Source organism: Nanorana parkeri, unplaced genomic scaffold, assembly GCF_000935625.1.
Source record: "Nanorana parkeri isolate BGI_ZX_2015 unplaced genomic scaffold, ASM93562v1 scaffold206, whole genome shotgun sequence".
NCBI lineage: Eukaryota > Metazoa > Chordata > Amphibia > Anura > Dicroglossidae > Nanorana > Nanorana parkeri.
The window spans coordinates 1214307-1240834 of NW_017306474.1; the positions used below are offsets into that span (position 1 = coordinate 1214307).

Here is a 26528-nt window from a genome sequence, read left to right on the forward strand (position 1 = left end):
TAGGTGTCTGTTTGCAAGTTCTTCTGGAAAGGATAAAAATGCAGTCTACTCATTTGCATGAGCCTGCAAGTTGTAGATAATGCCACCAGGTGGGGCTCAGTAGCTATTCTTTTGTCAAGTACAGTTTGTCCCTGTGCTGCATTATCCTTTAGAAAATACCTCACCAATGTATGATATGTGACCATTTGAAACACATTAAACAACACAGAAATCTATTTTTAAACTGTTGAGTGTAAAACCCTGTTCATTTCAAACATAATATTCACAAGCTTTTTATCTTTAGTTTTAAATGGTGCAAAAACATTGATATTAATAAACATATCAGGTATGTGTTTTTCTTATGTTTGTATATTAAAAAAGTATAAATAAAAAGTATTTTAAAAAATAAAAAAATAAATAAGAAGGGGGAAAAGTAAACTTTGTCAACATCTCTATTTGTTTTAATGAAAATTTTAATAGAGTGGTGAAAGGCTCAAAAGCTATGTTGAGGTTTTATTGCTTTTTGTGAGGCATTTACCTTCACTTTCTGTTGGGTGAACAGGATAAAACAGGGTTAATTACTGTTTACTACAAATGTATTTATTATTGATTATTTATTGTTTTTATTAAGGCTGCATTCACACCTGAATGTGTTTATTTACAGATACTTTTGTAGCTTTTTTGTGCATTTTTGCATGTTTTTTTCACGTGCATTCAGTCTTGAAACATTTTGTTTTGGCCAATGGAAGAAGGAGATGTTTGTTTAGCCTTTTTCAGGTGCTTCCTTGAAGTCTATGGGCCATAAATACCCCATCCTTCTGTAAAAGCAGCTCACGTACCTTTCTGAGCTTCAGGCGTGAAGCTTCAGGCGTGAAACTTCAGGCACCTGAGTGCTTGTATGAAAAAAGGCACAATCTAAAGGGATGGGATTTGGGTTGTTGAGCGTTTTGGAGCTTTACAAGCTATAAAACGCTCAGGTGTGTTCCAGGTCTAAATAGTTACTATTTTGTGACAACATACCACCGCTGTCAGAGCACTATGGGGTCTATTCACAAAGCTGCCGAGGGCAGCCGAGTGAATGACCGATCAGAAGTGAAGTGAGCCGAACACCGTTCGGCTATCCACTTCAGGCTGGTACGGCTGATTTCAGCCGTATATCGGCTGAAATCAGCCGTACATCGGCTTGCTTCGTGTGGCTTCGGATCAGCCGAACATGCTCAGCATGTTCGGCTGACCCGAAGTGCAGAAGGAGTTCGACTCAGCCGATCCAACATCTGGATCGGCTGAGCCGAACCTCCGGCAGGCTTCACACTGCTGTTCGGGCTATTCTGAAAGATGCCGAACAGCAGTGAGAGAATAGCCGAATGCCGCCGAGCGGCATTTGGCTCGGCTGTTCTGCTCGGTCCCTCAGAGGCACCGAGCAGAACAGATAAAGAGTGAAAAAAGTAGAAAAAAGTAAATAGAACACGATTGTGCAGAGCTAGCAGTGACAGCTAGCTCCGCCCAATAGTTTCCTATTGTCCGGCGGCTCTGCTGCTGTAAAAAAAAAAAAATTTAAAAAAATTTAAAAACTCTCCCTGGCGCCCCGGGAGCCCCCCGCTCCCGACCGCCAAGGAGAGAAACCCCGCTGTGTCTTTTTTTCTTCATTTTGGCACGAGCGATGTCAGAATAGAGAAAAAAAAAATTCCCATTCAAAAGCATTGAGAGTTTACTATTGGCTATTTCAATTTGCAATAGCCAATAGTAAACTAGCATTGTTCCCGCCCTCTGCTGGTGGACCTGGTGGGGAACTGCAAAAGAGGGCGGGTACAATGCTAGTTTACTATTGGCTATTGCAATAGAAATAGCCAATAGTAATGTCCCAATGCTTTTGAATGGGACTTTTTTTTTTTTTTTCTATTCTGACATCGCTCCGTGTCAGAATAAAGAAAAAAGACACAGCGGGGTTTTTCTCCTTGGCGGCCGGGAGCAGGAGACTCCCGGGGCGCCAGGGAGAGTCAGATGCTTGGAGATCAGTGTCCCTGGTTAGCAACCAGGGACGCTGATCTCTCTGAAAGTGGCCGGAGCCAGCCGTAAGATCACGGCTGGCTCCGCCCAGCTGTCAGAAGCAGGCTGTCGGCCGGCCAATGGCCGGCCGCTCGGCCAGCTTCGTCTTTCAGCACGGCTCAGCGCTCGACTGAGCCGCTCGGCCGTGATTGGGAGCTGTACGGGCTATTGTGAATAGCCGTACAGCACCCCCTCGGGTTCTCCTGAACCGAAGGGGTCCTGGTGCCGAAGCTAGCCGAAGGATCGGCCGAAGCTACGGCCAGATCCTTCGGCAGCTTTGTGAATAGACCCCTATGTTTTATTCAACTATACTAATGTACTGATGGGGATCAAGAACCGTTAGTGATACTTTTCAATGATGGATACTAATCCAGCCAAATTGATCCTCCGAAAATTTGGCTATAAATTATTATTTTTTTGTCAAATTAAAATATTATTAAAAAGAAGATAGAGCTGAAAATAAACTTTCCAATACTGATCAATGGTTGTGGAGTTGTAATTCTGAATTAAAATATAATTTCAGATTTAAAATGCTTAAAAAATGCCTAAATTATAAAAATGCCTGAAAACATCAACCTTAACCTCAGTGCCTCCTATAGGCACAGTGCCTAATAGTAAATCTGTCTCTGACTGGGGCCAATTCATATTTCATATTAATCCTGCTTACAGTAATTATCTTCATTAGTCCTGGAGTTGCTAGTTTTTGAAAAAAAAAGTGTAAATATAAGCCTGTTATACTGCACAGTATTGTATTTTACTATACAGTGCATACAGCAGATATCGAAAGGGAAACAGAGTTGTGAAGAAAATATAAATTCTGTTTATTCTGTAGGATATGTGCACAATTGAAAAATAAATGGCAGAAGCAGTCATGGTTGGTTCTTCTGGCCTTATGGGAATAGGAACAGCGTACCCTCTGCACCCCCTGTTATGTTCTAGATTAGCGGAAGGGCTCTCTTTTATGTTTTGCTCCTGTTGTTTAAGAACTTAATTGCTTGCCTTCCACCATTGTAATTAAATGGCTGGATAGCTTGCACTTGAGGACATTTTTAAAAAGTTTTTTCCTGCTCCTTCACAACATGTTTTCCAGCTGGCAATGGCTGTTACATACAACGGTTCGGGTGACTATAGAGCCGTCCAATGGGGTCTTTGGGGTCCATAGGTGACATTAGGGGTCTAACAGACCCCCAGTGTCACCATAAAGAGGACCTGTCACTGTATCTGTGCTATCACATAGGGGGCATGCTAGCCCCTATGTGATAGCAATAAAGTTAAGTGTAAAAAGTTGAAGGTTTTTTTTTAAAGTTCTCCGTCTCTATGTACATGCACATATAAACACAAACACAAGTCTAGTGCACCTATGTGAGAAAACGATGATTGTGCCACACATGTTACATATCACCATGAGCATTGGAGTGCAAGCAATAATTCTAGGGCCATCAATCCCCACTAATGCTAAATTGATGATTGTTCAAAGCTTTTAAAGCATCTCAATTTTGGGTATGGTAGTTTTTGCCATTTCATAGGCGCACACAATTTTAACCCAATGTGACCCCATCTTTGATATTTTACAAAATATTGGGTAATAATATGTTTCATAACATAACAGTTTTTTCAGTTCTTTTTACTTTGTATAGTGTCAAAGTTTTGAAGCATGGACTGATTACAATATGTCTTGCCTTACATACTACACCAGTACATTATAGTTGCCTTCTGCTCCCGGTGTCAGTGTGAGGAATGGCATCCTCTTAATATTATATACAACCTCTTTAGTGAGTAAGAAGTAAGAACTCTCACACTTCTATTCTAATTTGTTAGAGGGCAAAAGCTAATTGGATGTTAAAGTCTCCCTCTTGTAACTCCTCCCATTATCACTAGTATAGCCATCGCATGGTAATACATTTATTTAGGTATAAAAAAAAATGAGATCACCAGCCACTGAAGCACCTACTAGTCATTGACATGAATTCTGGTTATTGCAAATAACTGTATACTGTATATAAACAATTTGAATTATATGCAATGTCCATTGTCATCTTATTTCCGAAATCTATGCCTTACAATCTACACTATTAAACTGCACATTTAACTAAACACATTATAGGACATCATGGAAAAGAAAAGAAAAAACCTTACATGTATAAGCATATCCAAGCATTTATCAGCAACCTTAAGTTGTATAACAATAAATGCAAATGCTTGATGTAACCACCTATTGGAAAAAGAAAACTGCAAACAGTGTTAAAATCTCCTATGACTATAATGTTGCCAAGCAACATGGATTGCACCTCTGGACACAAAACATTGACAGCATTGTTAACCAGGGACCACACATTCTAAACAGCTCCAGAAAGCATGAGAAAGGCTAGGGATATGTCAATATGCATTACTCACACATCAATACTACCTCTTGCTCATAAAGAGCAAAAGAGAGTCACATAAAATGTCAGAAATGTTTCAGTGCCCACCAGCAAGAATATCTGTACCGATGACCATAATTTCTTCGGACTACACTAATGCACTATAATTGTGTCATCACTAGATGGGAAACCTCCAAGGAATGAGCTTATAATTTGACAGTAATAACTACTGTATTTTAGACCACAGAGTAAAGGATATGTATGAAGTAACTAAGCTCCCTCAGATACACCCTGAATGACAGCAGGCAGTTTAATCAATACTAGCAGTGTTGCCTGGATATGACCATAGTAAAGGATTGTGGCATGGAGGTAGCAGTGGACACTTCATTATAATAAATAATAAACATAATGGACTTCATTACTGACACCGAATTACATTTTTTATAAAGGCAGCAACATAGGACACTAGTCTGTGGGTGAATTAAAGATTTCCCATCAGTAATGAACACGCTACGCTGATTAAATGTGAAGATAATGGTAATAATACTGTATATATATTACACATCATTTAATAACAGTATTATTACCATTATTTTCACATTTAATTGTCATTCACAAATAAATAAGATGACATACTTTCAGTATAATCAACTTTGAAGTGAACATAATATTTATGTGACTATATAAAGGCAGCACTGGCAGCAATATTGCAAGAGCTCAGTGAAAGATCTTCTGAATATGAATTGCCAAGTACAGTAATAGAATATATTTACTTTCCAGCTTGTTCATATTCACAGTACAATTTCTAATTATTCCATCAGTCCAGTAACCACTAAGCTACCACAACAAGGATTTAAACATGTCTTTTTCTACTTTTTACTTTCCCTATCGAAATAAACAGGTGTATATACTTTATAAGTTGAGCTTGCAAGGCATTTTCAGTATGATCTTCCTTTAAACAGGTCAGACTGGATATGTGTACACACACATCCTAAATCTAGCTTTTTTATAGTGGATTAATCTGCCTAAAAAAATGAAGATCTAAAATCTTATTTATTAAAACAGAGAATGGAAAATGTGACCTTGATCTATAAAATAAATCTTCAAAGCATCCATATGGGCATTGACAACTGAGAGATACTCACTGCCATAGTGATTGTGTTCATGTTTAATTACATTTCATTCTCTCGCAACTAAATAACAATACAATTTTGTCATCAAATACGTTTTGTGACATCCCCTTCTTATTTTGGAGTACTGAGGTCACAAAATCATTTACATGAACCATAATTATGTGCAAAGTGCTTCAAATCTTCAGTGGTGGTCAACAGGTTCAAAATGTCAGGCACAGGTATGGCACCATTAACCATAGGATCTGAATGTAATTCCCATATTTCTGTACTGACAGTATATTAGTTTTATGGGTTGTTTTTTTTTTTTAGGTCTTTTAGGTAGACCCTCAATTTGAGTGCTTTGCTAGTTCTGGAATGTATGAGAGCCAGCTACTGTCAACTTTTACTCTATAGCCCTATGCATTTGTCAGGGTACATTATTTACATATGAATTAGTTCAAAAATAATAATGAGAAATGAATTTTAAGTGTTGACAACAAGTTTTTTTTAATGGTTTTACTCCTCTATATGTTTTAGCTACTGTACCATTATCACCAAGCCAGAAAGTGATGAGATGTCCAAAATTTAAAAACTTTCACTAGAACAAGGGTTGAGGGCAAATCTTGCCATGGGGATACTTCAGTGACCACTGTCTATGCAAGATATTCCTCTCACTGTGTAGAGATTTGGTTTTACATCTCGCATCTCCAGGACAGAAAGTCAATGGACATCTCACCAATGGGACACAGACAATTAATAATCTATATAAAACTAACAAAGATTTTGGCTATACTGTACATATACAGGTAACCCTCCATGTAGGCCAGGGTTAGGTTCCAGAAGGAATGGTTGCAAATAGAAACCGATGCATATTGAAACCCAGTATATAATGTAAGTCGATGGGAAGTGAGGGAGTTAGATTTAAAGCTTTGAAATGAATGTTATGAATGCTCCAAGGGTACCCCTGTGCCCCTAGGGTGGCTCTATGTGCCTCCATATCTCCAAATGAACTTCTGTGTGCCTCCATATCTCCAAGTGTACCCCTGTGCTCCTCTATATCTCCAAGTGTACCCCTGTGCTTCTCCATATCTCCATGTGTACCCCCTGTGCCTCCATCATGTCTCTCTGTGACTGTGTATATCTCCATGCGTATCCCTATGCCATCAGCGTATCTTCATGTGTGCACCACCATACCTCCAAGTGTGCCTCTGTGTGCCTTTGTAGGTGTCCACAGTTTTCGATTGAGCCGCGATCCTCCACCTGTGCCCCGATCTAGCTGCCAGAGACTCTGCACACTACTGTACATACTGTTGTATTCTAGCCACTTGCACTTGCATATCCTTAAGGATACACTAGGTTGTTTCAATTGCGGTCACGTGACTGGCCGAAAAGGGCGCTATTTTGAAACAGTGGAAACGGAACCAACGCAAACCGAGGGCTACCTGTACTTTAATAAGTATCACCCATAGTCACTGTGACCATATTTGTACCATGACTGTGCCATAAGTCTCCTCAGTCTAGTTAAAAAGGAATTAGGGAGGCATTATAGGTCACCACTGACCACCAATCTAAAGAGGATTATTATTATGGGGCATGAGTCACCACTGACCACCGATATAAAGGAGGAATTAAGTAATGGGACAAAAAGCTGTCACTTATACCAAAGATGTTATTTTGTTATGAGGGGTGATTATTAAAGTAACAAAATACTCTGCAAATAATAACAAGTGTAAAAAAACTAGATTATTAAGAAGATATATTTTTACCTTATATTCTGTTCTGGGGTGGGATTTCAGGTAGCTTGCAGAGTTTTAAACCATACACTGGTTTTCTAGAAAAACACAATTAAGTTGCTGTCTAATGGAGACCAATGAAAAGATAATTTCTTATAATAATTAACCCCTTGCAATGTTTTATGTGTGTGGCTGTGTATGATGGAGATTTTAGACTGCAAGCTTTCTAATTTTAAAAATGAAAACTATAATTAAATAATAGTTTCCAGTAAGTTACTTTAAACAGATTTACCTCATTACCTAATAGAACATCTGGCTTTTTTTATTGCTCTTTGCTCTCCTAACTCCTATGTTCATTTTTTTCTGGGGGTGTCCTGTTTTGGCTTCCTTTGGTCTCTCTCCGTCTGCACATTGGTCAAAGGGTGGATAGCAGTGATACTGCCATTCTAAAAAACTATTGTAAGTCTATTGAACTAGATGAATTATATTCACCAATAAATGTGTTTACATGGATTGGAATTGAACTAATGTTCCTTAATATGAAAACTTCTTATAGAAAGATAGTAGCCTATTCCTGAAGAAGTGGATCTCTGTGAAACGCGTAGAAATCCTCCCACTGGATTACACAGCAAACTGTAAAAAGTACTGTAATATTAAGGTAATTTGTAGGAGGCTGTGGCTACATCCTTTGCTCCTTTTTAGATATATTTGTTTAAAAAATATGTTTAAATAAAGCTTTGTTATATTTTACAAAAAAAACAATTTTGTGATCCTTGGAGTACCTTAAAAGTCTGAACTTTTTATTTTTTCTTTAATATGAATTATTGGGGTGTGGTACTCCACCCCTCCACCATGAACATCTCTTTACCAAGGGCAGCTGAGTGAACAACCGAACCCAAGTGAAGTGAGCTGAACACTGTTTGGCGATTCACTTCAGGCTTGTCTGGCTGTGTTTAGCCGTATATCGGCTGAAATCAGCCGTACATCGGCTTGCTTCGCATGACTTCGGGTCGACCGAACATGCTCAGCATGTTCGGCCGACCCGAAGTGCAGAAGGAGTTCGACTGAGCCGATCCAACATCTTGATTGGCTGAACCGAACCTCCGGCAGCTCCTCGCTGCTGTTCAGCCTATTCTCATAGATGCCGAACAGCAGTGAGTGAATCCTGCTCGGTACCTCTGTGGTATCGAGCAGAATAGAAAAATTGTTTAAAAAGTAGCAAAAAAAAAGAATAGAAAACGATTGTGCGGAGCTAGCAGTGACAGCTAGCTCCGCCCAACTGTTTTCTATTGGCCGGGCGGTTCTGCTGCCGTCAAAATAATAATTAAAAAGAAAACTCTCCCGGAAAGTTTTACTCTAAACCTTTCCCTGCTCTGTTGTCTTTTTATTTTCTTTCTTCTGATATCAGAGCCATTGGCTGCCATCAGAACAAAAAAATAAGCATAGGAATGCATAGCTACATTCCTATTGGCTATTTCAATTTGCAATAGCCAATAGCGAACTAGCTTTTGCACCCGCCCTCTGCTGCTGGGAATCACTAGAGGGGACCTGATGGAGAACTGCAGGTCCCCTCTGCTGATTGACAGCAGCAGTGGGCGTGTGCAATAGCTAGTTAGCTATTGGCTATTGCAAATTGAAATAGCCAATAGGAATGTAGCTATGCATTCCTATGCTTATTTTTTTTTGTTTGTTTGTTCTGATGGCAGCCAACGGCTCCGATATAAAAAAAAGACAACATAGCAGGCAAAAGTTTACTCTGCTTGATCGAGCAGAGTAAAACTTTCCGGGGGAAAGTAACTCTCTCCTGGGCGGCCGGGAGCCGCTATATAATAGCGGGAGACTCCTAGAGCGTCCAGGTGAGTTGGGCTGTCTGTGAGATCAGCCTCCATGGTTATCTGGTAACCAGGGACGCTGATCTGCCTGTGCAAGTGGCCAGTGCCTGCTGTGATATGAGGGCTGGCTCCGCCCAGCAGTCCGTTGCAGGCTGCCGGCCGCAATGGCCGGTCATTCGGCTAGCCTCGCCTTTCACCTCGGCTCATTTGAGCCGATACATATGCCTTCGGTTTGACTGAGCCGCTCAGCTGACTTCGGGAGCTGTACGGGCTATAGCGAATAGCCTGTGCAGCAGCCCTTCGGTTCTACTGAACCGAAGGGGTCCTGGGGCCGAAGCTAGCTGTAGGATCAGCCGAAGCTACGGGTAGATTCTTTGGCAGCTTAGTGAATAGACCCCTTAGTTTTGTAATAATTATGCAGTAGACAAAAGCCAAAATGTAAAAGCCAAAGTGCCCCACTACATGTGAAAGGCAAAACTGACATAGTTACATAGAAACTTTGCCTGAGTAATCCTTACCTTCCCTGCTTTATATAAGACCCTTTTTTACAATATTACCATTTATATAACACTTGACAATAAATAAACCTATTTTCATCAGTATATGATTTGTAAACATTACAGTTTTTGCTATAGCACTGGCTGATTTGGTAAGTTAAATTAAATATGCATTTCACTGATTATGGCATACCACTGATTTGTTACAGGGCATTGCAAAGATCATGTGTGTTATATATTACAAAAATACACATTTATCATAGTAATGTATTGCATATTGTGGCAAAAAAAATTAAGTTTCACAAATCTTTTCAGTTTATCTTAACTTATTAGCAAGATGTTTTTGCAAAAAGCATCTATAGTCACTATAAACCAAGGTTCTACAAATATTTTGATGGTGCATATGTGAGAACAACACACAGTCATATGTATCAATAATATTATCAGGGTAGAATAGCCATTGTGCCAATATTAAAGGTGCATTATTTGTGATATTTACAGTTTAGTACTTATTTCCATATTTCGTCATCGTTTTAATTAACATGATTGCAGTTATTATCATAAAGGTTATCACTAGCTCTTATATGCTTTACCAGCCTCATATGGCATTGAGGCTGGGTAGGCCAGGCAAGAATTAAACTGTTTCTAGGAGATTCCTTGGTCGGCTCAGTGGAATGTAAAATCCTCCTTATTCTGAGATTGCACTGATAACAACTTTCTGCGTCACATTCACATCAGGTGCCAAATGTACTGGAAATGGCTCTTAAGTTGAATATTTAATGATTATGTTTGAAAATTTTATATACAGTGGTGAACATGTCCTTATTGACCTAAATTACTATGGTTTTGTGACTACAAAAGGATTAAAAATCATACAATGCGCTGTTCAAATAATTTTACTATACAGTCAAAATAAAAATAGCTTGATATATTATAGGTAAAGAAATTGGGAATTTGCAAGACATTTAAAGGAGAACTATGGGGTCAGTGTTTTTCCCCATAGTTCTCCTTAGGGTAACGGAAGGACACAAACTAGCGTCCTCCCGTTACCCTAAGCTCAGTATACCGCGAGCTACAGCTCGCGGTATACTGAGCCGCCGCAGCCGGAGCGGATCCCGACGTAGATGACGGGATCCGCCCAGCTGCGTGAGTGACAGCTGGCTCTGCCTATCTAGAGGCAGAGCCAGCTGTACACGCCCCCTCCCCCATCCGTTCCGCCAGTCAGCGCTGGCAGATCGGAGCGGGGAGAGGGGAATCCAGCCCCTCCCCCTGTTACGGCAGAGAGCCGTGACAGGATTGAGAGGTGAGCGAACCTAGTATGTGTTCGCTCACCTCCCGATCTACTGAGCCGAAATGTGACAGTCTCATTGTCACAGGTCGGCTAGAACTATGAGGTGAGTGGAAATCACTCATCTCATAGTTCTCCTTTAAGGCTAAGGTCCCACTATCATTTAATCAATGTGCTGTTTCAGCTATTACTAGGAAATGTAGGTTATATCTGCGTAATTGTAGGAAGTTTTTAATTAGAGTTAAAAAATTAAGAAAAAAAAGACAAACATCTTGATACATACAATGAATGCACTTGAACAAAATGTTGATTGAGATGAGTGTTTTGAATTGAGGTGTCAAACAAAATAGATACACATAGAAACACAAATCACACCCTTCAGAAAAGCTCATGCAGAAAGTTTCTAAGATCTATATACAAATACTAATATTACCTTGATCAGGAGTTCATGCCTACCTTTTTGACATCCCTGACCAAATGGTATAATGTATTTGATGGTCCATGTCTCTGAAATACAGTAAAATTTGAAAAATAAAATTAACAGTAAAGCAATCCCTCATATGATAGCACTGACCTTACACGTATTGAATGCCTTTACAGTCAGTAGCTGTTCTGGTTAACCATTATTAGAGTTGGAACATGACATGACAGGACTATTCCCAAGATGTTTTACTCTTTAGAAATATGAATTCATCAAAGTAGAAGTGATATGGGCATGTCCAAAAAATCAAAGCAGTGCTCTACTTCATTGCAACAAGTCTAGAATTTTTAACACTCACCTGATTGCAGAGAGATGGCAAGTTTTTAACGTGATCTATCTGTTGGTGAAGGAATTTTCATGCCATAATAGCATTTTAACAGCAGTGCTTTTGCATAGTAAATATGTGCTTACATTACTGTTATATAGTTAACATGGCTACCTACAGTTAAATGAATTACATTACTGTGTCATCATCTTATAATCCTTTTGCTCTGGCATTCTTCCTTAATCTTACTATCACATTTTAGGTAATTTATATATAAATAGAAATCTTTTAGAGGTATGAATCCAATTTACTTTAATTCTGATTAGTAAAATGTACTGATACACAATTGTAAACAATGTATAGTTTACCAATGTCAAGCACAGAAAACACTATTCGAATGGATAGTTTTCCAATATAGGTTATATCAGTATTATGCACATCAATTTCATTGGCTTCATGTATAATTTCTCTGCATGGCAATCACCAAGTCTGTGCTGGCTTTTATGATTAAAATTAGAATTCCTCAATATGTATGAATTATTGTAATGAAATACCCCTAGGGAAATGTACAAGGTATTCACAGTCTAGAGCATCAGTAAATTCTAACATATTCTGTTAGATTTTGGGGCTCTGTCACATTTACATAAACAGAAAAAGAAAAGAAAACTCATTCCACCAATACATTTCTGACCTGGAAAATGAAACAGTTTGTAACATCAGCCAAACATTTATCAGGTGGGTAAACATTGCACATTGAATTGACCTTTGCTATGCAATAATCTGCTGAAATGAAGACAGTTAAACCCAGAAATGATTTGTGTTAAATTGTTCATCTTGAAAATATGTTTTATCCTGGGAAACTTTCAGCTACTTGTGTTTTCAAATAACTACCCAGAAATTGTCAAGAATCGTGAATCCTACAATGGTTGCTAGGTCTATGAGCTGCATTTTAAAAATAAAAATCACCTTCTACACAGCATTGGAACCTATTTACTAAAGGAAGACTGTTTACTTTGCAGAGAGTTAACTTAGTGAATAAGGAACGGCTGTGTTCATTTGGATGATCCAATCACACAAAAGCAAAAATACTGTTCATTATTTATAAAACATGATTTGGTATTCAAAGTGAACATTACATATTATTCATTAAGTGAACAAATAATCCACCAACTGAACAGTCATTTTTTGTGTGTCACTGTTGCAGACAATCCCTTACTTCCTCTCTGATGAAAACATTGTTACCGGGACAGGTACAGGCGAGTTACTGTTACAGGTGAGTTTTTAAACCAGTTCCTGCACTGGGCCTAAAGTAAAAACAATTTCAGTGATGGGTGACTAGAAACCCAGTTCAATCGCTTTGGCTCTATTCTCATGGGACTATGGGCCATGTCAGTAAGACATAAGTAATATATAGGTGTCTTGCTGCACTCCTTACCAGTATAGGATGTTCCTTGAAATCCTGGTGGGTGCTCGTAGTGACCACGGATGGCGCCGTGAAGATATACATGTTTGCAAAAGGATGCCACCAGCAAACATTCTGAGCCTGATGAAGGGGACCCTGTGTGGCCCCGAAAGTGCATGTACTGGAATTACTGTACTCCATTAATAAATGGACTTTTGTTGATCTCACTTAAATGGTGTGCTGGTGACATCCTTTTGCAAACATGTCAGTAAGACACACACTAAAAGGGTTATTCACAAAGCTAGCTGAAGGATCAGCCTTAGCTCCAGCTGATCCTTTGGCTAGCTTTGGCTGCCGGAGCCCTTCAGTTCAGTCGAAATGAAGGGCTGCTGTACTATAGCCTGTACAGCTCCCGAAGCTGGCCGAGCCGAAAACGTCTCGCAACTGACAGCTGGGCAGAGCCAGCCGGCTCCGCCCAGTTGCGATGACAGATCAGCGTCCCCAGGTTACCTGGGGACACTGAACTGTCATGAAAGAATGACAACTGGGTAGAGCCCACCATGACTGCCGTACTGAGCTAAAGTGAATAGCGAACAGCGTTCTGCTCTGTTCACTTTGGCTCGGTTATTCACTCGGCTGCCTTCAGCAGCTTTGTGAATAACCCTTTTAGTCACAACTTAGTTGCAAGGTGAGCTCTAAGTCACTACTTACTACATGGCAAGTGGTACAGATGAGGGTGCCATCACCACTGCTAGGCCAGCTGACCTACTTTCACCAGGACAACATCTATCTCCTGAATGAGTCATATTCAAAGGCTTGCAACAGAACAGTCTAATTTTTAAATGGTTCCATCTTCTATAACTGGCCAAGTATTGTCCAGCCACACTGATGGGACCCCCTTGGAGAACACCGTGGCCTGGGAATTCACAGTTTATTTGCTCTAACCCTATATATCCCACAGGTACCCAGGTGAACTTAACCCTGCTACCTCTACTATGCTTCTCTGCTTCCTATGCACTCCCACTATGGCTCCCAGAATTGCATCCCTCTTTGCTATTTAAACTTCTATCTCAAGGATGGCGGGACCCAGGTGCAGACTGGGCCGGGGGGCCTCTCTCCAGGCCTCTCTGCTGCCTTTAAAAATGGCCCCTACCCGCGGCTGTCAGGGGGCCTGTCACTAGCCCCCACTAAAAGAAGCCTTTGGCCGCTGGTGCAGTGGCTGCATCCCTCCCCCGCCTAACCTCCTCCCCGCCTCACGCTTGCCGCTGCTAGACCCACCCGCCTGCATCCACGCTCCACACGTCACACCTCCTCTCCGCCTCACACTCACCGCCCGCCTACATCCATGATCGACACATGGGCGCGGGGAGAAGTAAGGAGGAGCAGGCGTGGGGTGATGACAGCCACCGACAGACTGGCCCGATATCAGAAGCAAGTTGCTGGAAGACTGCTCAGGTAAGCCTACACCCCCCCCCCCCCCCTCCCCCCTTTATAAAATTTTCTGGGGTTTTTTTATATTGCTGGGATTTGTATTCCTGTATAGCTGATGGTACATTGTGCTGTATATTATACATAGGAATACAAATCCCAGCAATACATTATATGCTGTATGTATAATGTACTATTGCTGGGATTTGTTGTACTCCTCTTTAGCTGGTGGTATTCTGCATTGCGCTGTATAGAGGACTGCAAATCCCAGCAATAATATATTATACAGCACAATGCGGAATACCACCTGCTATAGAGGACTATTGCTGGAGGTATTCTGCATTGCGCTGTATAATGTATTACTGGGATTTGTAGTCCTCTATAGCTGGTGCCATTCTGCATTGATTGCTGTATAATTTTCCATTTTCCATCTCACTATATTGCACACCACACTTTTTTGTTTTTCTTCCACCACTCCAAGCTTGCTCCTGTGATGATTACAATCTCAATACAAACTAGTAGTCCATCACTGGAGCCATTTAAAAAAAATCCAGATAAACCGGTTAATCGAACTGAATAATCGGCTAACTAATCGATTTTGAAAATAATCGTTAGCTGCAGCTCAAGATAAATGGTCACCCTATACCAGGGATCCCCCACTAACCACCAGGGAGCCTCCACTGGCCACCACAGAGCCCCCCACTAACCAGCAGGGAGCCCCCACTGGCCACAGTGGAGCCCCCACTACCCACTTGGGAGCTACCACGGAGCCACCACTAATTATTAGGGAGCCCCCACTGGCCACTACAGAAGCCCACACTGACCACCTGACAGTCTCCTGAGAGCGTAATTAGGGAGCCACCTCTGCTGCACCCACACACACCCGTGAAACTCTCTGGACCACTGGTGAGAGCCTGCACAACCCTCCTGAGACCTTGGAGACATCGGGCAGTGAACCCAGAGCAACAGAGTATGTAGTTTCATAATATTGTGCATTGCTGTAATATGTATTACTGGGATTTGTAGTCCTCTATAGCTGATGCTGTTCTGCATTGCTGTATAATGGTATTGCTGGAAATTGTTGTTCTCCATAGCTGTTGGTAGTCATTATTGCTGGGATTTATAGTCCTCTATAGCTGATGGTATTCTGCATCGTTGTGTAATGTATTGCTTGGAATTATATTTCTCTAAAGCCAATGCCATTCTGCAATGCTGTACAATGTATTTCTGAGATTTATAGTCCTCTATAGCTGGTGGTCGAGAAAAATTATAGAACACTGACTTTGACACTGTCCGGCCCCTCCCACTAACCTCCCACAGCTCACAGCCCAGAAGTATGGACAGCCAGCGGCGGTCTACAGTGGGCGAGAGTGCCTAAGTAGTGGACATGGAGCGGAGTAAGGCCAGAGCCATGTAGGGAGGCCAGTGGGAGGAGAGCACAATCCTCTAGCAAGTTGTCCCTTTCATGGACTTAGTAGGAGTCACATCACCCGACCATTTACACTACCGTTACATGGATGACAAAAGTGGCAGACAGGGGCGGGGAGAAGGCGGGGAAGAGGGAGAGCGGGAGGGGGGCCAAGTTGCTGCACCATGGGCCTCTGGGTTGTACTTGCCCCCTGGGCTAAAAGTTGCCAGTCAGCCCCTGGCGGGACCCCTAAAGGGAATTAATTGCAATAACTCCTTCACCCACTGAGGAGCAGTAACAGGGCCTTACAACTAGAACATACTTGCAGATATCAAAGTAAAAAACAGTGCGTGGATCAAAAAACTATTTTAGTCTTCAGTGGCAAAAGGTGGCTTGAATAACATGACTTTAGTTCCAGAATTTCTGCACAGTGATTCCTAGCTCTGTCCATATTCATATCAAGGGTTATTATAATCGTCATTGTATTTATTTATTTTGAATGGCTGAGATTGCAGCCAGGGAAGTGAGGCCTGAACAAACACTTTTGTGATGACTGCATTGAGGTAGAGATGTGAATATTGGTAAGGAGATTTTACTACCCAAAAGATTTACTTCACGTACCCAAAAGACACGTGAAGCAAGTGGGTTAATCAATCTGCCAGATTTCAACCAACACGAAAACATCTGTTTAAAGTGAAACTGGTCATAACACATAATCATTCCCTTCCTGGTACCTCCTCCTAAAGTGTATCCAAACATAAATCCAAAAATATAATATATATAAGTATATCAATTAAACCACTTCCCTTCCCGAGCAACTTCTTAATTTTTGCCCATACATGATAAAATCTGAATGTTGACAGATTAAAACCCCCAATATATATATTTTATATCAAGCCCTAAAATTGTGCATGCTCTTGACATGGCAAAAAACTACAGTACCCAAAATTTCCCATAGGCGACACTTTAAAAGCCTTTACCCCTCATCAATTTAGAGTTAACAGTGAGTGATGGCCTTGGAATTATTTTCCTCACTCTGATGTTTGCGGTGATATGTAACATGTGTTGCACAATTATTACACATGTGCGCACCCGACGCGTGTTTGAGTTTGTATGTGCATGTACATGGGGTCAGGGGCCTTTAAATTTTATTTTGTGTTTTGTATAATTTTTTTATATGTGGCTGTGTTTGAGGTGCAGATAACCACCATGCTGGTCCTGGGCCTGCATGGGGGACAGCGGAGCCTGGGGTAGTCGGCAGTGGCGGCAGAGGGGGGAAGCGCACTCTTTCTAGCTGCAAACAAGTGAATCCTTGAATGTGACAGCCAAAGCTGGCTCTACAATGGTACCAAGATCACAGTTGCTGCATCAGCCATGATCTTGGTATAACTACTTTAGGACGGCACCATTTATACATGTATGGCAGTCCTGAAGTGGTACACTTAGCTAAGTGAATGTGGTGAAAATTGACGTTATAACCACTTCAGGACTGCCGTACGTATATATGCATGCTGCTGCAGCCATGATCTTGGCATCGTTTTTTTCAGCAGGTGGAGCTGTGACCCTCCACACCCCCCCCGCTGTGGTTTTCAGGGTCCCTCACTTCTCTGGGGGACCTGGGACCACGGAAAATGCAGGATAGAGAGCAGGAGCAGACTGGGGAAGGACTTCCCTTGGTCTGATTTTGTTCTTCATCTTGACCACATTTGCCATGCTCCTGGACCTTTCAGAGGAGCGGGGACCCTGAAAACCATGGTGGGGGGAGTGGAGGGGGGGGGGGCAGCACATTAGCAGGCTGCTACAAGTGAGCTGTACAGCTGCCCAGATCACTTGTAATTAACAAGCTTTGCCTGCTGAAACAGATGATACCAGCAGCAGCCATGACCTTGGTAAAACCACTTCAGGATGAGGATGTATAGGTATGTTTGGCAGTCCTAAAGTGGTTAAAGAATACACAATCGCATGCAAGGAAAATAAAAAATTAACTGCCTGCATCGGATTGGATTCAAGGCAATGGAGCATTACTTTATTCACGCAGCTAAGGGAGATATCCCTTGCTAAGTGAAAATAAACAGCCTATACTTCTTTAGTAAATCAACCCCAGGGTGGCAGTGGATACGATAAGGAAAAACCTGTTACAGGGTGAAGTATTGTTTTTCTTACCGTATTGTACAGCTCCTCCAATCTTGAGAGGGTGAGGAAACGGTGCATACTAACTCCATTTTCAATAAGTAATTTCACAAAATCCACTCTATCCAGTACCAGGGCATCCAACATTGCTTGCTCCAAGGACCCAACCTAACCAATTTAAAGAAGAGAATAAATATGAACATTTCTATATAATGTACAGTGAACTTTCTCATCTTCTTAGTTTTGAAAATACCGATGACTGAATTTCCAGAAATGTGAGATCTACAATACTTTATCTAAGCAAATATTAGCATTGTTATTCTACATATATGTACCGGCCATTGTTGTCCATAAATGAAGATCTGACTCCGAGCGATGTCCACTCTGTTCCAAGCCAATGCCAGACTCAGTTGATCAGGAGCGGAGGCATTTGCACCTGTTTCACAAGGGATTAAATAGAAAAAATAATGTATAAGGTGTGTATAAGGTGTAGTGTAGTCTTCTAGACTGTACAGCGAGAACTCTTATTTACCAAAGTCTTCACAGTTTTAGCATTTCTGCAAGTAACAGCTTATATATAAAAAAAAAACTGAGTTTAGTTTACTGTTCTGTCCTGTACTGTTTGCCCTAGAAAAGGGAGGTATATTCATAGCTCTCGTGAGAAGAAATATATTGCTAGGCTTGTAATACAGCCAGCATCTAATGCATGATATCTGCACTTCTATAATGCAATCTGTGTAGTTATTTTCTAACACAATAATCAAATGGATCTTTTCAAATGATCGGAAAATAAAGTCTCACATTTGAGATTTCTTCAAGAATATTAAGATAAATATTGGGTTCCCTCTGTAATGCCTTCATTTGCCCTGGGTCTATTGCTATATATTTATTTCAATTTAAGCACTGTACATTTGGTTGCTTATAGTTATGTCAGTTTATTACAGTCAAGCTGCCATGGCTGGGAGCACAAATCCATCATCTGTTATTACAAATTTACTGTGATGCTATTTAAGAAGCATTAGATTTTGAAGGATAAGTGGAATTAGCAGCAAAAGGCATTACATAAATAAAATACAATATCATGAATAAGTAACAAAAAGAACACTCTCTGCTTGCTTGGCTCCACATTATACAGTATATGCTGCAAGAAATAACCAGTTGTTGCATATTTAACGCTATAAGGTTGAAAAAAAAAAGTGTTTTTCATTTTCAAAAGGAAAACTATGAACTTAAATACTGATGTACCGGTGAGTTAACCATTAAATTAATCATCTAAATCTACTCTCTTCTTTGTGAATAGACTTTTAGATATAAAAATTATCTCAAAATTGAGATAATCAGCAGAGGGGACCTGAAGTTCTCCATCAGGTCCCCTCTAGTGATTGACAGCAGCAGAGGGCAGGTGCACTAGCTAGCTTGGTGTTGGCTATTGCAAAGTGAAATAGCCAATAGGAATCTAGCTATGCATTCCTATGGTGTTTTTTTTTCTTTTCTTATTCTGACGGCAGCAGAACTGATCTGCCAATAGAAAACAGTTGGGCGGAGCTAGCTGTCACTGCTAGCTCCGCCCAATCATTTTAAATTTGATTTTTTTCTACTTTGTTCACTGTTTTTCTATTCTGCTTGGTACCACAGAGGTACCGAGCAGAACAGCCGAGCCAAATGCCGCTCGGTGGCATTCGGCTATTCACTCGCTGCTGTTCGGCATCTATGAGAATAGGCCGAACAGCAGCGAGTAGCCTGCCGGAGGTTCTGCTCAGCTGATCCAGATGTTCGGCTCACTTTACTTCGGGTCGGTTGCTCACTCGGCTGCCTACGGCAGCTTAGTGAATAGACCCCATAAAGTCTGTACCTGCTGCCTATATCTGAAAATACTAGGTACCTGGCTTTCAAGCTTATCCACTGGCTTCAGTACTTTCCTTGTTACTAGTCTATTAGTCCATGACATGCATATAGCAAGTACAGTCAGAGTGAAGTCAAACTGAGAAAGCATCAGCATGACAAACAGGTAAGTAGCATTTCAGAATAAGAGATCAACAATGGCATCTTCCATACTCCCTCATTACAGATTTACAAATTTTCTTGAAGTCATGGCTGCTCTTAGATGGGAAGGAACACAACTTCCTCAAGCAAGCAACACTGTTTGTTAGTCGTATACACAATATTGAATAATGTAGGAGGTTAAAACCCAATTGAAGTCACAGAAATAGATATGTAGTTAGAAAGAGAATGCACTAAGGACCCATTCAAATTGGTGCATTGGCATACACTACGTTGAACCAAAACATTGATTTTCTATGGGCCCTCAAGGTGCATCCTTTAACCCATACATTGTATTTGAACCATGTTTGCACAAGGCCTAACAACCTCCATTTTGTACAGTTGAATCATATCATAGTCTTATTTGCTGTTGCAGATTTGTTGGTTGCCCTAAGTCACCAGAGTCACCTAGTGCAATTAGTAATTGGCTTTCAGTAACAAAGTTGGTCTAACACACCTCTTTCATTCTATGCAATACAAGTTTGTGTGAAGATGCTTGTGATAAGGAGGGTGGCTGTTACTCATCTATGCCAGCAAAGAGCACTGGAGAGAACAGGAATCAGCATTATCAAAAATTGAAACATTTATTAAAGTCATTCTCACTCAAAAATCATTTACAACTTATAACATGCTAGGGGAAGAAGACTATAAAGATATAAAAAGGAAAAGACTTCAAATAGGCTTTAAATGTACAACTTCTTAAATAGATATTTTGTGTTAGTCTGAACAGGGAGTAAACTGTTCAAACTGCCAGGACTCCTATATGCATTCCCTTCCGTCCCCATGTTTCCTCAGAGTTACAAAATATGACATCATAAATCTTTTTTTGCTTGCTTAATGTTCTTAATGTGCTTATAACATAAAGTACACATGAACCTAGACTAGCAGACATTTTTAGTGTAAAAATGTACCAAGAGCATCTTGTTTTCTTTGTTAGCAAACATATCCCTATATAATTAAAATATTACCATAGCTCATAATAATATTAATAATGTATGATGACATTGACTGGAATAGATTTAAACATCTAAGACTTTGACCTTCTAATTGAAATAAATAATTATTATATATCTATAACTGTTACATAATTACCTTTTAGCAAAGCAGTGAGAATTGCTAAATCAATATCTTGATGACCTTCGGATCCCATCCTGAACACTGTAATCTGGAGTTTGGAAAACAACAAAAAACAGTAAAAATGATATTATTATATTGTAGTGTAGAATATTCCAAATATCTGCTAAAGGTCATATTACCTAAGCATTGTTCTAAGAATGATTGTAATTAATCATAGTCGGATTTTAATTACAAAAGGATCTCTACATTTAATACTTATAAATACTATCTTCTTTCTCCAAGCAATTAAAAAAAAACAATTACAGAGTTATACCTGCTGCTTTCTTTGCTCGTTTTGTTATATGTGAACATATGAAATTGTGAATATATGTTGAATATATAACTGCAAAATATACATTGATATATATTAGGGCTGCGGAAATTAATGATTAATTTCTCGATTAATCGTTAACATTTTTGATTGATTAAAATGCTTTTGATCAAAAATGAAAACTCACCTCTCCGCCGGCTTCCGGGTCTTACGGGAGTCCCGTCGGAGATCAGGTGACGTCACGGACATCGACGTCACCGGACTCCTCCCCCCTTCCCCAAGTGGCCCCATCGGCTAACGAAGGGAAAGGGGGAGGAGTCCGGTTACGTCGATGTCTGTGACGTCACCGGACTCCTCCCCCCTTCCCTTCATTAGCCGACGGAGCCACTTGGGCCGGTGATCTGTTGACACTTATCGAGTTCTGTGACCGCCTCATTTCCTGTTTCATTACAACTAAGAGGTTTGCCCAAGAAACTTGTTCTGCACGAGCACCAGCCAAGGCATTGGCCTATACACATACAACACAGCAATGAAGTAATAAAATGAACTAGGATGACACTAATCCAGCACGTTATTATTCTGAGTTGCCCCACTCAAGCGGTGGCCATATTGAGTGGGGCACGTGAGATTAATAACGTGCTGGATTAGTGTGATCCTAGTTCATTTTATTACTTCATTGCTGTGCTGTATGTGTATAGGCCAATGTAGTTGGATCTGTATGTGCGTTTATAATGAATCGATTAAAAATTTTTTTCGATTAATCGAACACGAAAATTTTAATCAGTAACAGCCCTAATATATATGTTTCACCAGATTATAAAGACAATCCAATTGTAGCAAATTATTTTGCAATACATTTTTCTATTCTAAGCCAAGTTTACACCTTTGCATCTTGTTTTTCCAGCATTGTTTATGCGTATTAATGCACATTTTATTGCATGTTGAAGGGCAATTAGTGCATTCTCATGTGTTCTGCATTTTGTTTTGTTTATTAGGTTTGGTGACCATGTGCTAAAATGCACAAAGATGCATTTTTTGTGTGCTGCCATTGAAGACTACGGGGCCAAAAATGCGCATTGATGCACCAAAAAATGCACATGGACTATTTTTTCCAATGCAAGTCAGTACACAGGTGTGAACAGGGCCCATAACAAAAAATTGGACAAAATGTACTAAATTGCACAGGTGTAAATGGAGCCTAAACCTAATGCAATTGTTTGAAAAATGCAAATGTTTGACGGAACTAAGTTGTTGTTTTTTTAGCTTTTTGCTTCATTTTACCTTTATTGTTGTCGTTCTGACTACTTTTTACCATTTTTACTTTGTACTTTCACATTGCATCTTTCTGTATCAATCTTTTATAAATTGAAGTAGACATGTTATGGCAAAGGTGGGCTAATTGTGGAAAAGCGAAACAGAATTATTTAGCCAATCTTTATAAATAGCACATTTTGTCAATTTTGTTTCATCTATACAATGATCCTTATTCTTGTTCCATCTGATTCCTGCCAGGAACACTGAGGGTAATTTACTAAAGTGCAATTAAGTTTATGTGAAATGTCCAATCATGTGCAGAGTAATTTAAATAGAAAAAAAATAGGAAATTATGTTGCACACGATTGGATGTGTGAACTAAAGTTAATTTCACTGCGCCACTAAAGCCCTCCCTATGTCTGACATTTTAGAAAAGGACTACATAATAGGCTTTATGCAAATCAAATGCACATAGTAAAAAAAATTAATTAATGAATTTGGCCTTTGGGACGAGACAAAAAAACCAGATTAAGTTTCTTTCCTAATAAGAAATAATTTTGAGTGACAAATATTATTAATATGTAATACTGAAAATATTTGCCAATTTATTCCTGGGTCAGTATGTTCCAATGTCCTTCCCGCTTTTGATCCCATTATATCAAACATTTCTTAATTAACTTTTGTACTTTTCTCCTTGACTTGAGTTCCTCCCAACATTTTGTCTCTGCATGCTATTACCAATAATCACATCAACCCACATAGTTAATCTTTGTCTTTGCGCTGATACTTTTTATTTCTTGCCACGTTGTGCTGAGAATGATAATTCTAAAGAAAAATTCACATGACACACTTGGTTAGGTAACCTGCAATCCATCTTGTTTCCATACCAGGTATGAAAAATCTAAGGGTGATTTATTAAAGTGAAGTCATGTAAGCATATCATTGTTTTAAATTAGGAACAGTTTTCCTAAATTTCTCTCTCTCTGGCTAAAACTTTGAAGTAAACCACAACCAACTTCACAGTTCATCAAAAACTAAAAACATGGCTAGTTTATTTGCCTTTTGAAGTGACCTTTCAGTAATCAAACAGGCACTCCGTAGCAGGAAATAATGCAGTAGACTCAAATCTCCAGCAAGTATCTGTACCCTCTGCTATGCAGGATGGTTCATTCTGAAGACCCCTATGTGTAAGACTCCAATACTGAATCATTTAGTGACAAAAGGGTCTAAGTAAGGCACTGCAGTGCAAGACAGAACACACGGGCATCCGATACTCCAAGCCAGGTAAGGGCAGTTTCATGAGTGTCATGCAAAGAATCCTGTTTCATCCTATTGAAAAGCAGCTGAGCATTGTACACACAGTGGGAATGCTGATCCTAGGGGTCAATAAACCTTATAAGCAGTGGACAGGTGAGGACTCCAGTGTCGATTGAAGCAGTGAAATTTACCCCCAGTCAGCTGCGAGCCAGTCATTCCCCACCTTGTAACTGCATGTGAGGAAAGGGGTGGGATACTTGTGCTGACATTGTTTACCTAGTATGGCCCATAGCCATATGAGGAACATGTAAATTACCAAGTATAAGCATGAAGCCATATAAGGTCAATTACATAACTGCATTCCAGGCCCAGGTTCGGACTGGGTTTGTCCAAACCTTTGCTCATCCCTAATAAGCACACTGACGTGGATGTTTGAAAATTCCAATTTATATTTATAAGAGCTCTTTTTCCTCTTTACTAATGAATCTTCTATTATGTGCAAGTCTGTTTGGGGCTTATACATGAAGTGAATATAAATGAAAAAAAGTGCAATCAAGGGTCTTTCTGGTTGCCCATATCAGCTTGCCAGCTTACAACTATAATTTCTGCAGTGAAAAGTTGAAAATAGATCAGTCGTTCTGATTGGCTGTTAGTGGAAACAAGGGCTTTTTGGAATTGTTAATACTTTTAAAATACACATCTTTCAGCATTCTGAGATAGAAAACAGGGACACCTATTAGCACAGATTATTTAGGCAATGGACAAGCCCTTACCACCCCTGGATCACGCAGACCATGATGACGTAAATTGACATGAGGGAAGCATACTTGTTGCTGTTCTTGGACTCCTGAAAGTGCTAGCTGTCTGGTTGTGTCTGACTTTACTTTTGAATCGCATACTCTGAAAACAAGCATGCTTTAAATAAGTGTCAGACCTTCTTATTTCTATACTTGTTTCAGGTCAGCATTGAAACATCAATGTGACAGCCAAGGAACTGAGCATTCCAAAAGCAGCCTTTTTATCCTCTCATGGCAATGTCCCTTTAAAGTACAATACCAAACATTTAAAATCTTGGGAGCTTTTTTCACGTTTATGTTTTTATTATAACATTTAATACAAACCAATACAATTATCTGAAGAGTGTCCAAAAGGTCTACTGCAATTTAAATAATGTTGGCAACTAAATAGCGTGTTTTGTTTGTACAGATTTCTACACCAGCGCTAAAAAGAGGGGCAGAGAGATTTAGTTTCGAAAGAGGGACAAGCACTCTAAATGAGGGACAGTTAATAATACATACGTCCTTTAATGGTCTCTTTTAATACATAATCCCTGCACTGGTAGACTTGGCGGAAGTGCCCAACTTTGCCGGTTTATAACTTTGGCCCTGTAGGTATGTCATGTTAACACCTTGTTTATTTTACATTGACAGTATGTTTTTACAAGGCCATGGCCCAACACAGGAATTAATTCAGTTATTGGTTTCTGAGGCTATGTTATTAATCAATAAACCTCTAAGACCTTGTTCCACAAATCCTCCCTATTTTCAGCAAAGCACAAAGCATTGACTAAAACATATTTGTTTTATTGGGAAATGTAAAGGGAATAGCTATACAATCCCTGGTGATTTTCCATCAGGACAGCAATATTTGTTGAGGACTGTAAGTCTAAATAAAGACAGATTAGTAATTTTGAAACATCACACACAATCAATGGTGTACAGTATGTGCAGACAAGCACTGACAGTGATTTCAGCTCATCTGTAATGACTGTATTAGATCTGTGATTGATGTGCAGTTTGAAATTAAGGTGCATTTCAATGCAAATAGTTAGTTGGAAATAAATGCAAATTAGATAACTTACAACAGCTTTCCAAAATAACACGTTCTCAGTGAAGTGTTTCAGCCTACTTTTGACAACTACGAATACCAAATTCTACCACATTATATTGTGCCTGAACCCTTCTGAATGCAATAAATGTATTTGTCTGGTTGCCATACCAAGCCTCTTGTTTTAATAGTTTGAGTCAGTGTCCTGGATCAAGTATATATAGGACTTTCCTCTGGCTTTCCTAATCTACATACTTCTTTTGGGTTTCTAACCCAAAGTATGGCAGTGAGAGTGTCAGGGTAACGGTTAGGTAACTGGCATTTTTAGAAGGAGCTAAGCAATGCATATTTTATGCACAATGGGTTCATATTCTGACTCCAGTTGTTGCAATAGTGATTTATCCCTTCCTGAGACCTCAATGCCTGGTCTTTATGTAGCAGAGACAATTACCACAGACAATCTTCAGCAGATAGTTGAACTCACCAAATATTTTGCATCCACAATTAGCTTTTTAAGAACCAGAGGTCTGCAAAGGACAGCTTCCATATCTCTCCCATGCGAGGATGTCTTTATAATTTACCCACATAATTTAACTACAAATATGGACCGATGTTTTATATCAATTACAAACAGAAAGAAAAAAATGTAAAGGGAGTATGTCACAAAGTACCAAACATGCCGTTCTAGTTCTTGGTTGTATACTAGTTTCATGGTAATAAAGCTGAAGCATCAAGTGGAATAAGTGCACTGGAACTGTAATGCAACCCAGAATTTAAAGAATGGCAGCTTTTGTTTGAGACT

The 26528-nt window shown here is 39.9% G+C and overlaps 1 protein-coding gene across 4 annotated transcripts in view; it reads right to left on the reverse strand.

Annotated features, from left to right (window-relative positions):
• Nucleotides 1-26528, reverse strand: part of TRPM3 (transient receptor potential cation channel subfamily M member 3) — a 522236-nt gene that overhangs the window by 101235 nt on the left and 394473 nt on the right. For all 4 annotated transcript variants that reach the window (XM_018555656.1, XM_018555654.1, XM_018555657.1 and 1 more), the window contains exons 9-12: nt 21094-21166; nt 18297-18397; nt 17995-18129; nt 11304-11354 (exon numbers count right to left, since the gene is read on the reverse strand). In XM_018555656.1, the coding sequence (XP_018411158.1) occupies nt 11304-11354; nt 17995-18129; nt 18297-18397; nt 21094-21166 (360 nt within the window). The remainder of the gene's footprint in view (nt 1-11303; nt 11355-17994; nt 18130-18296; nt 18398-21093; nt 21167-26528) is intronic.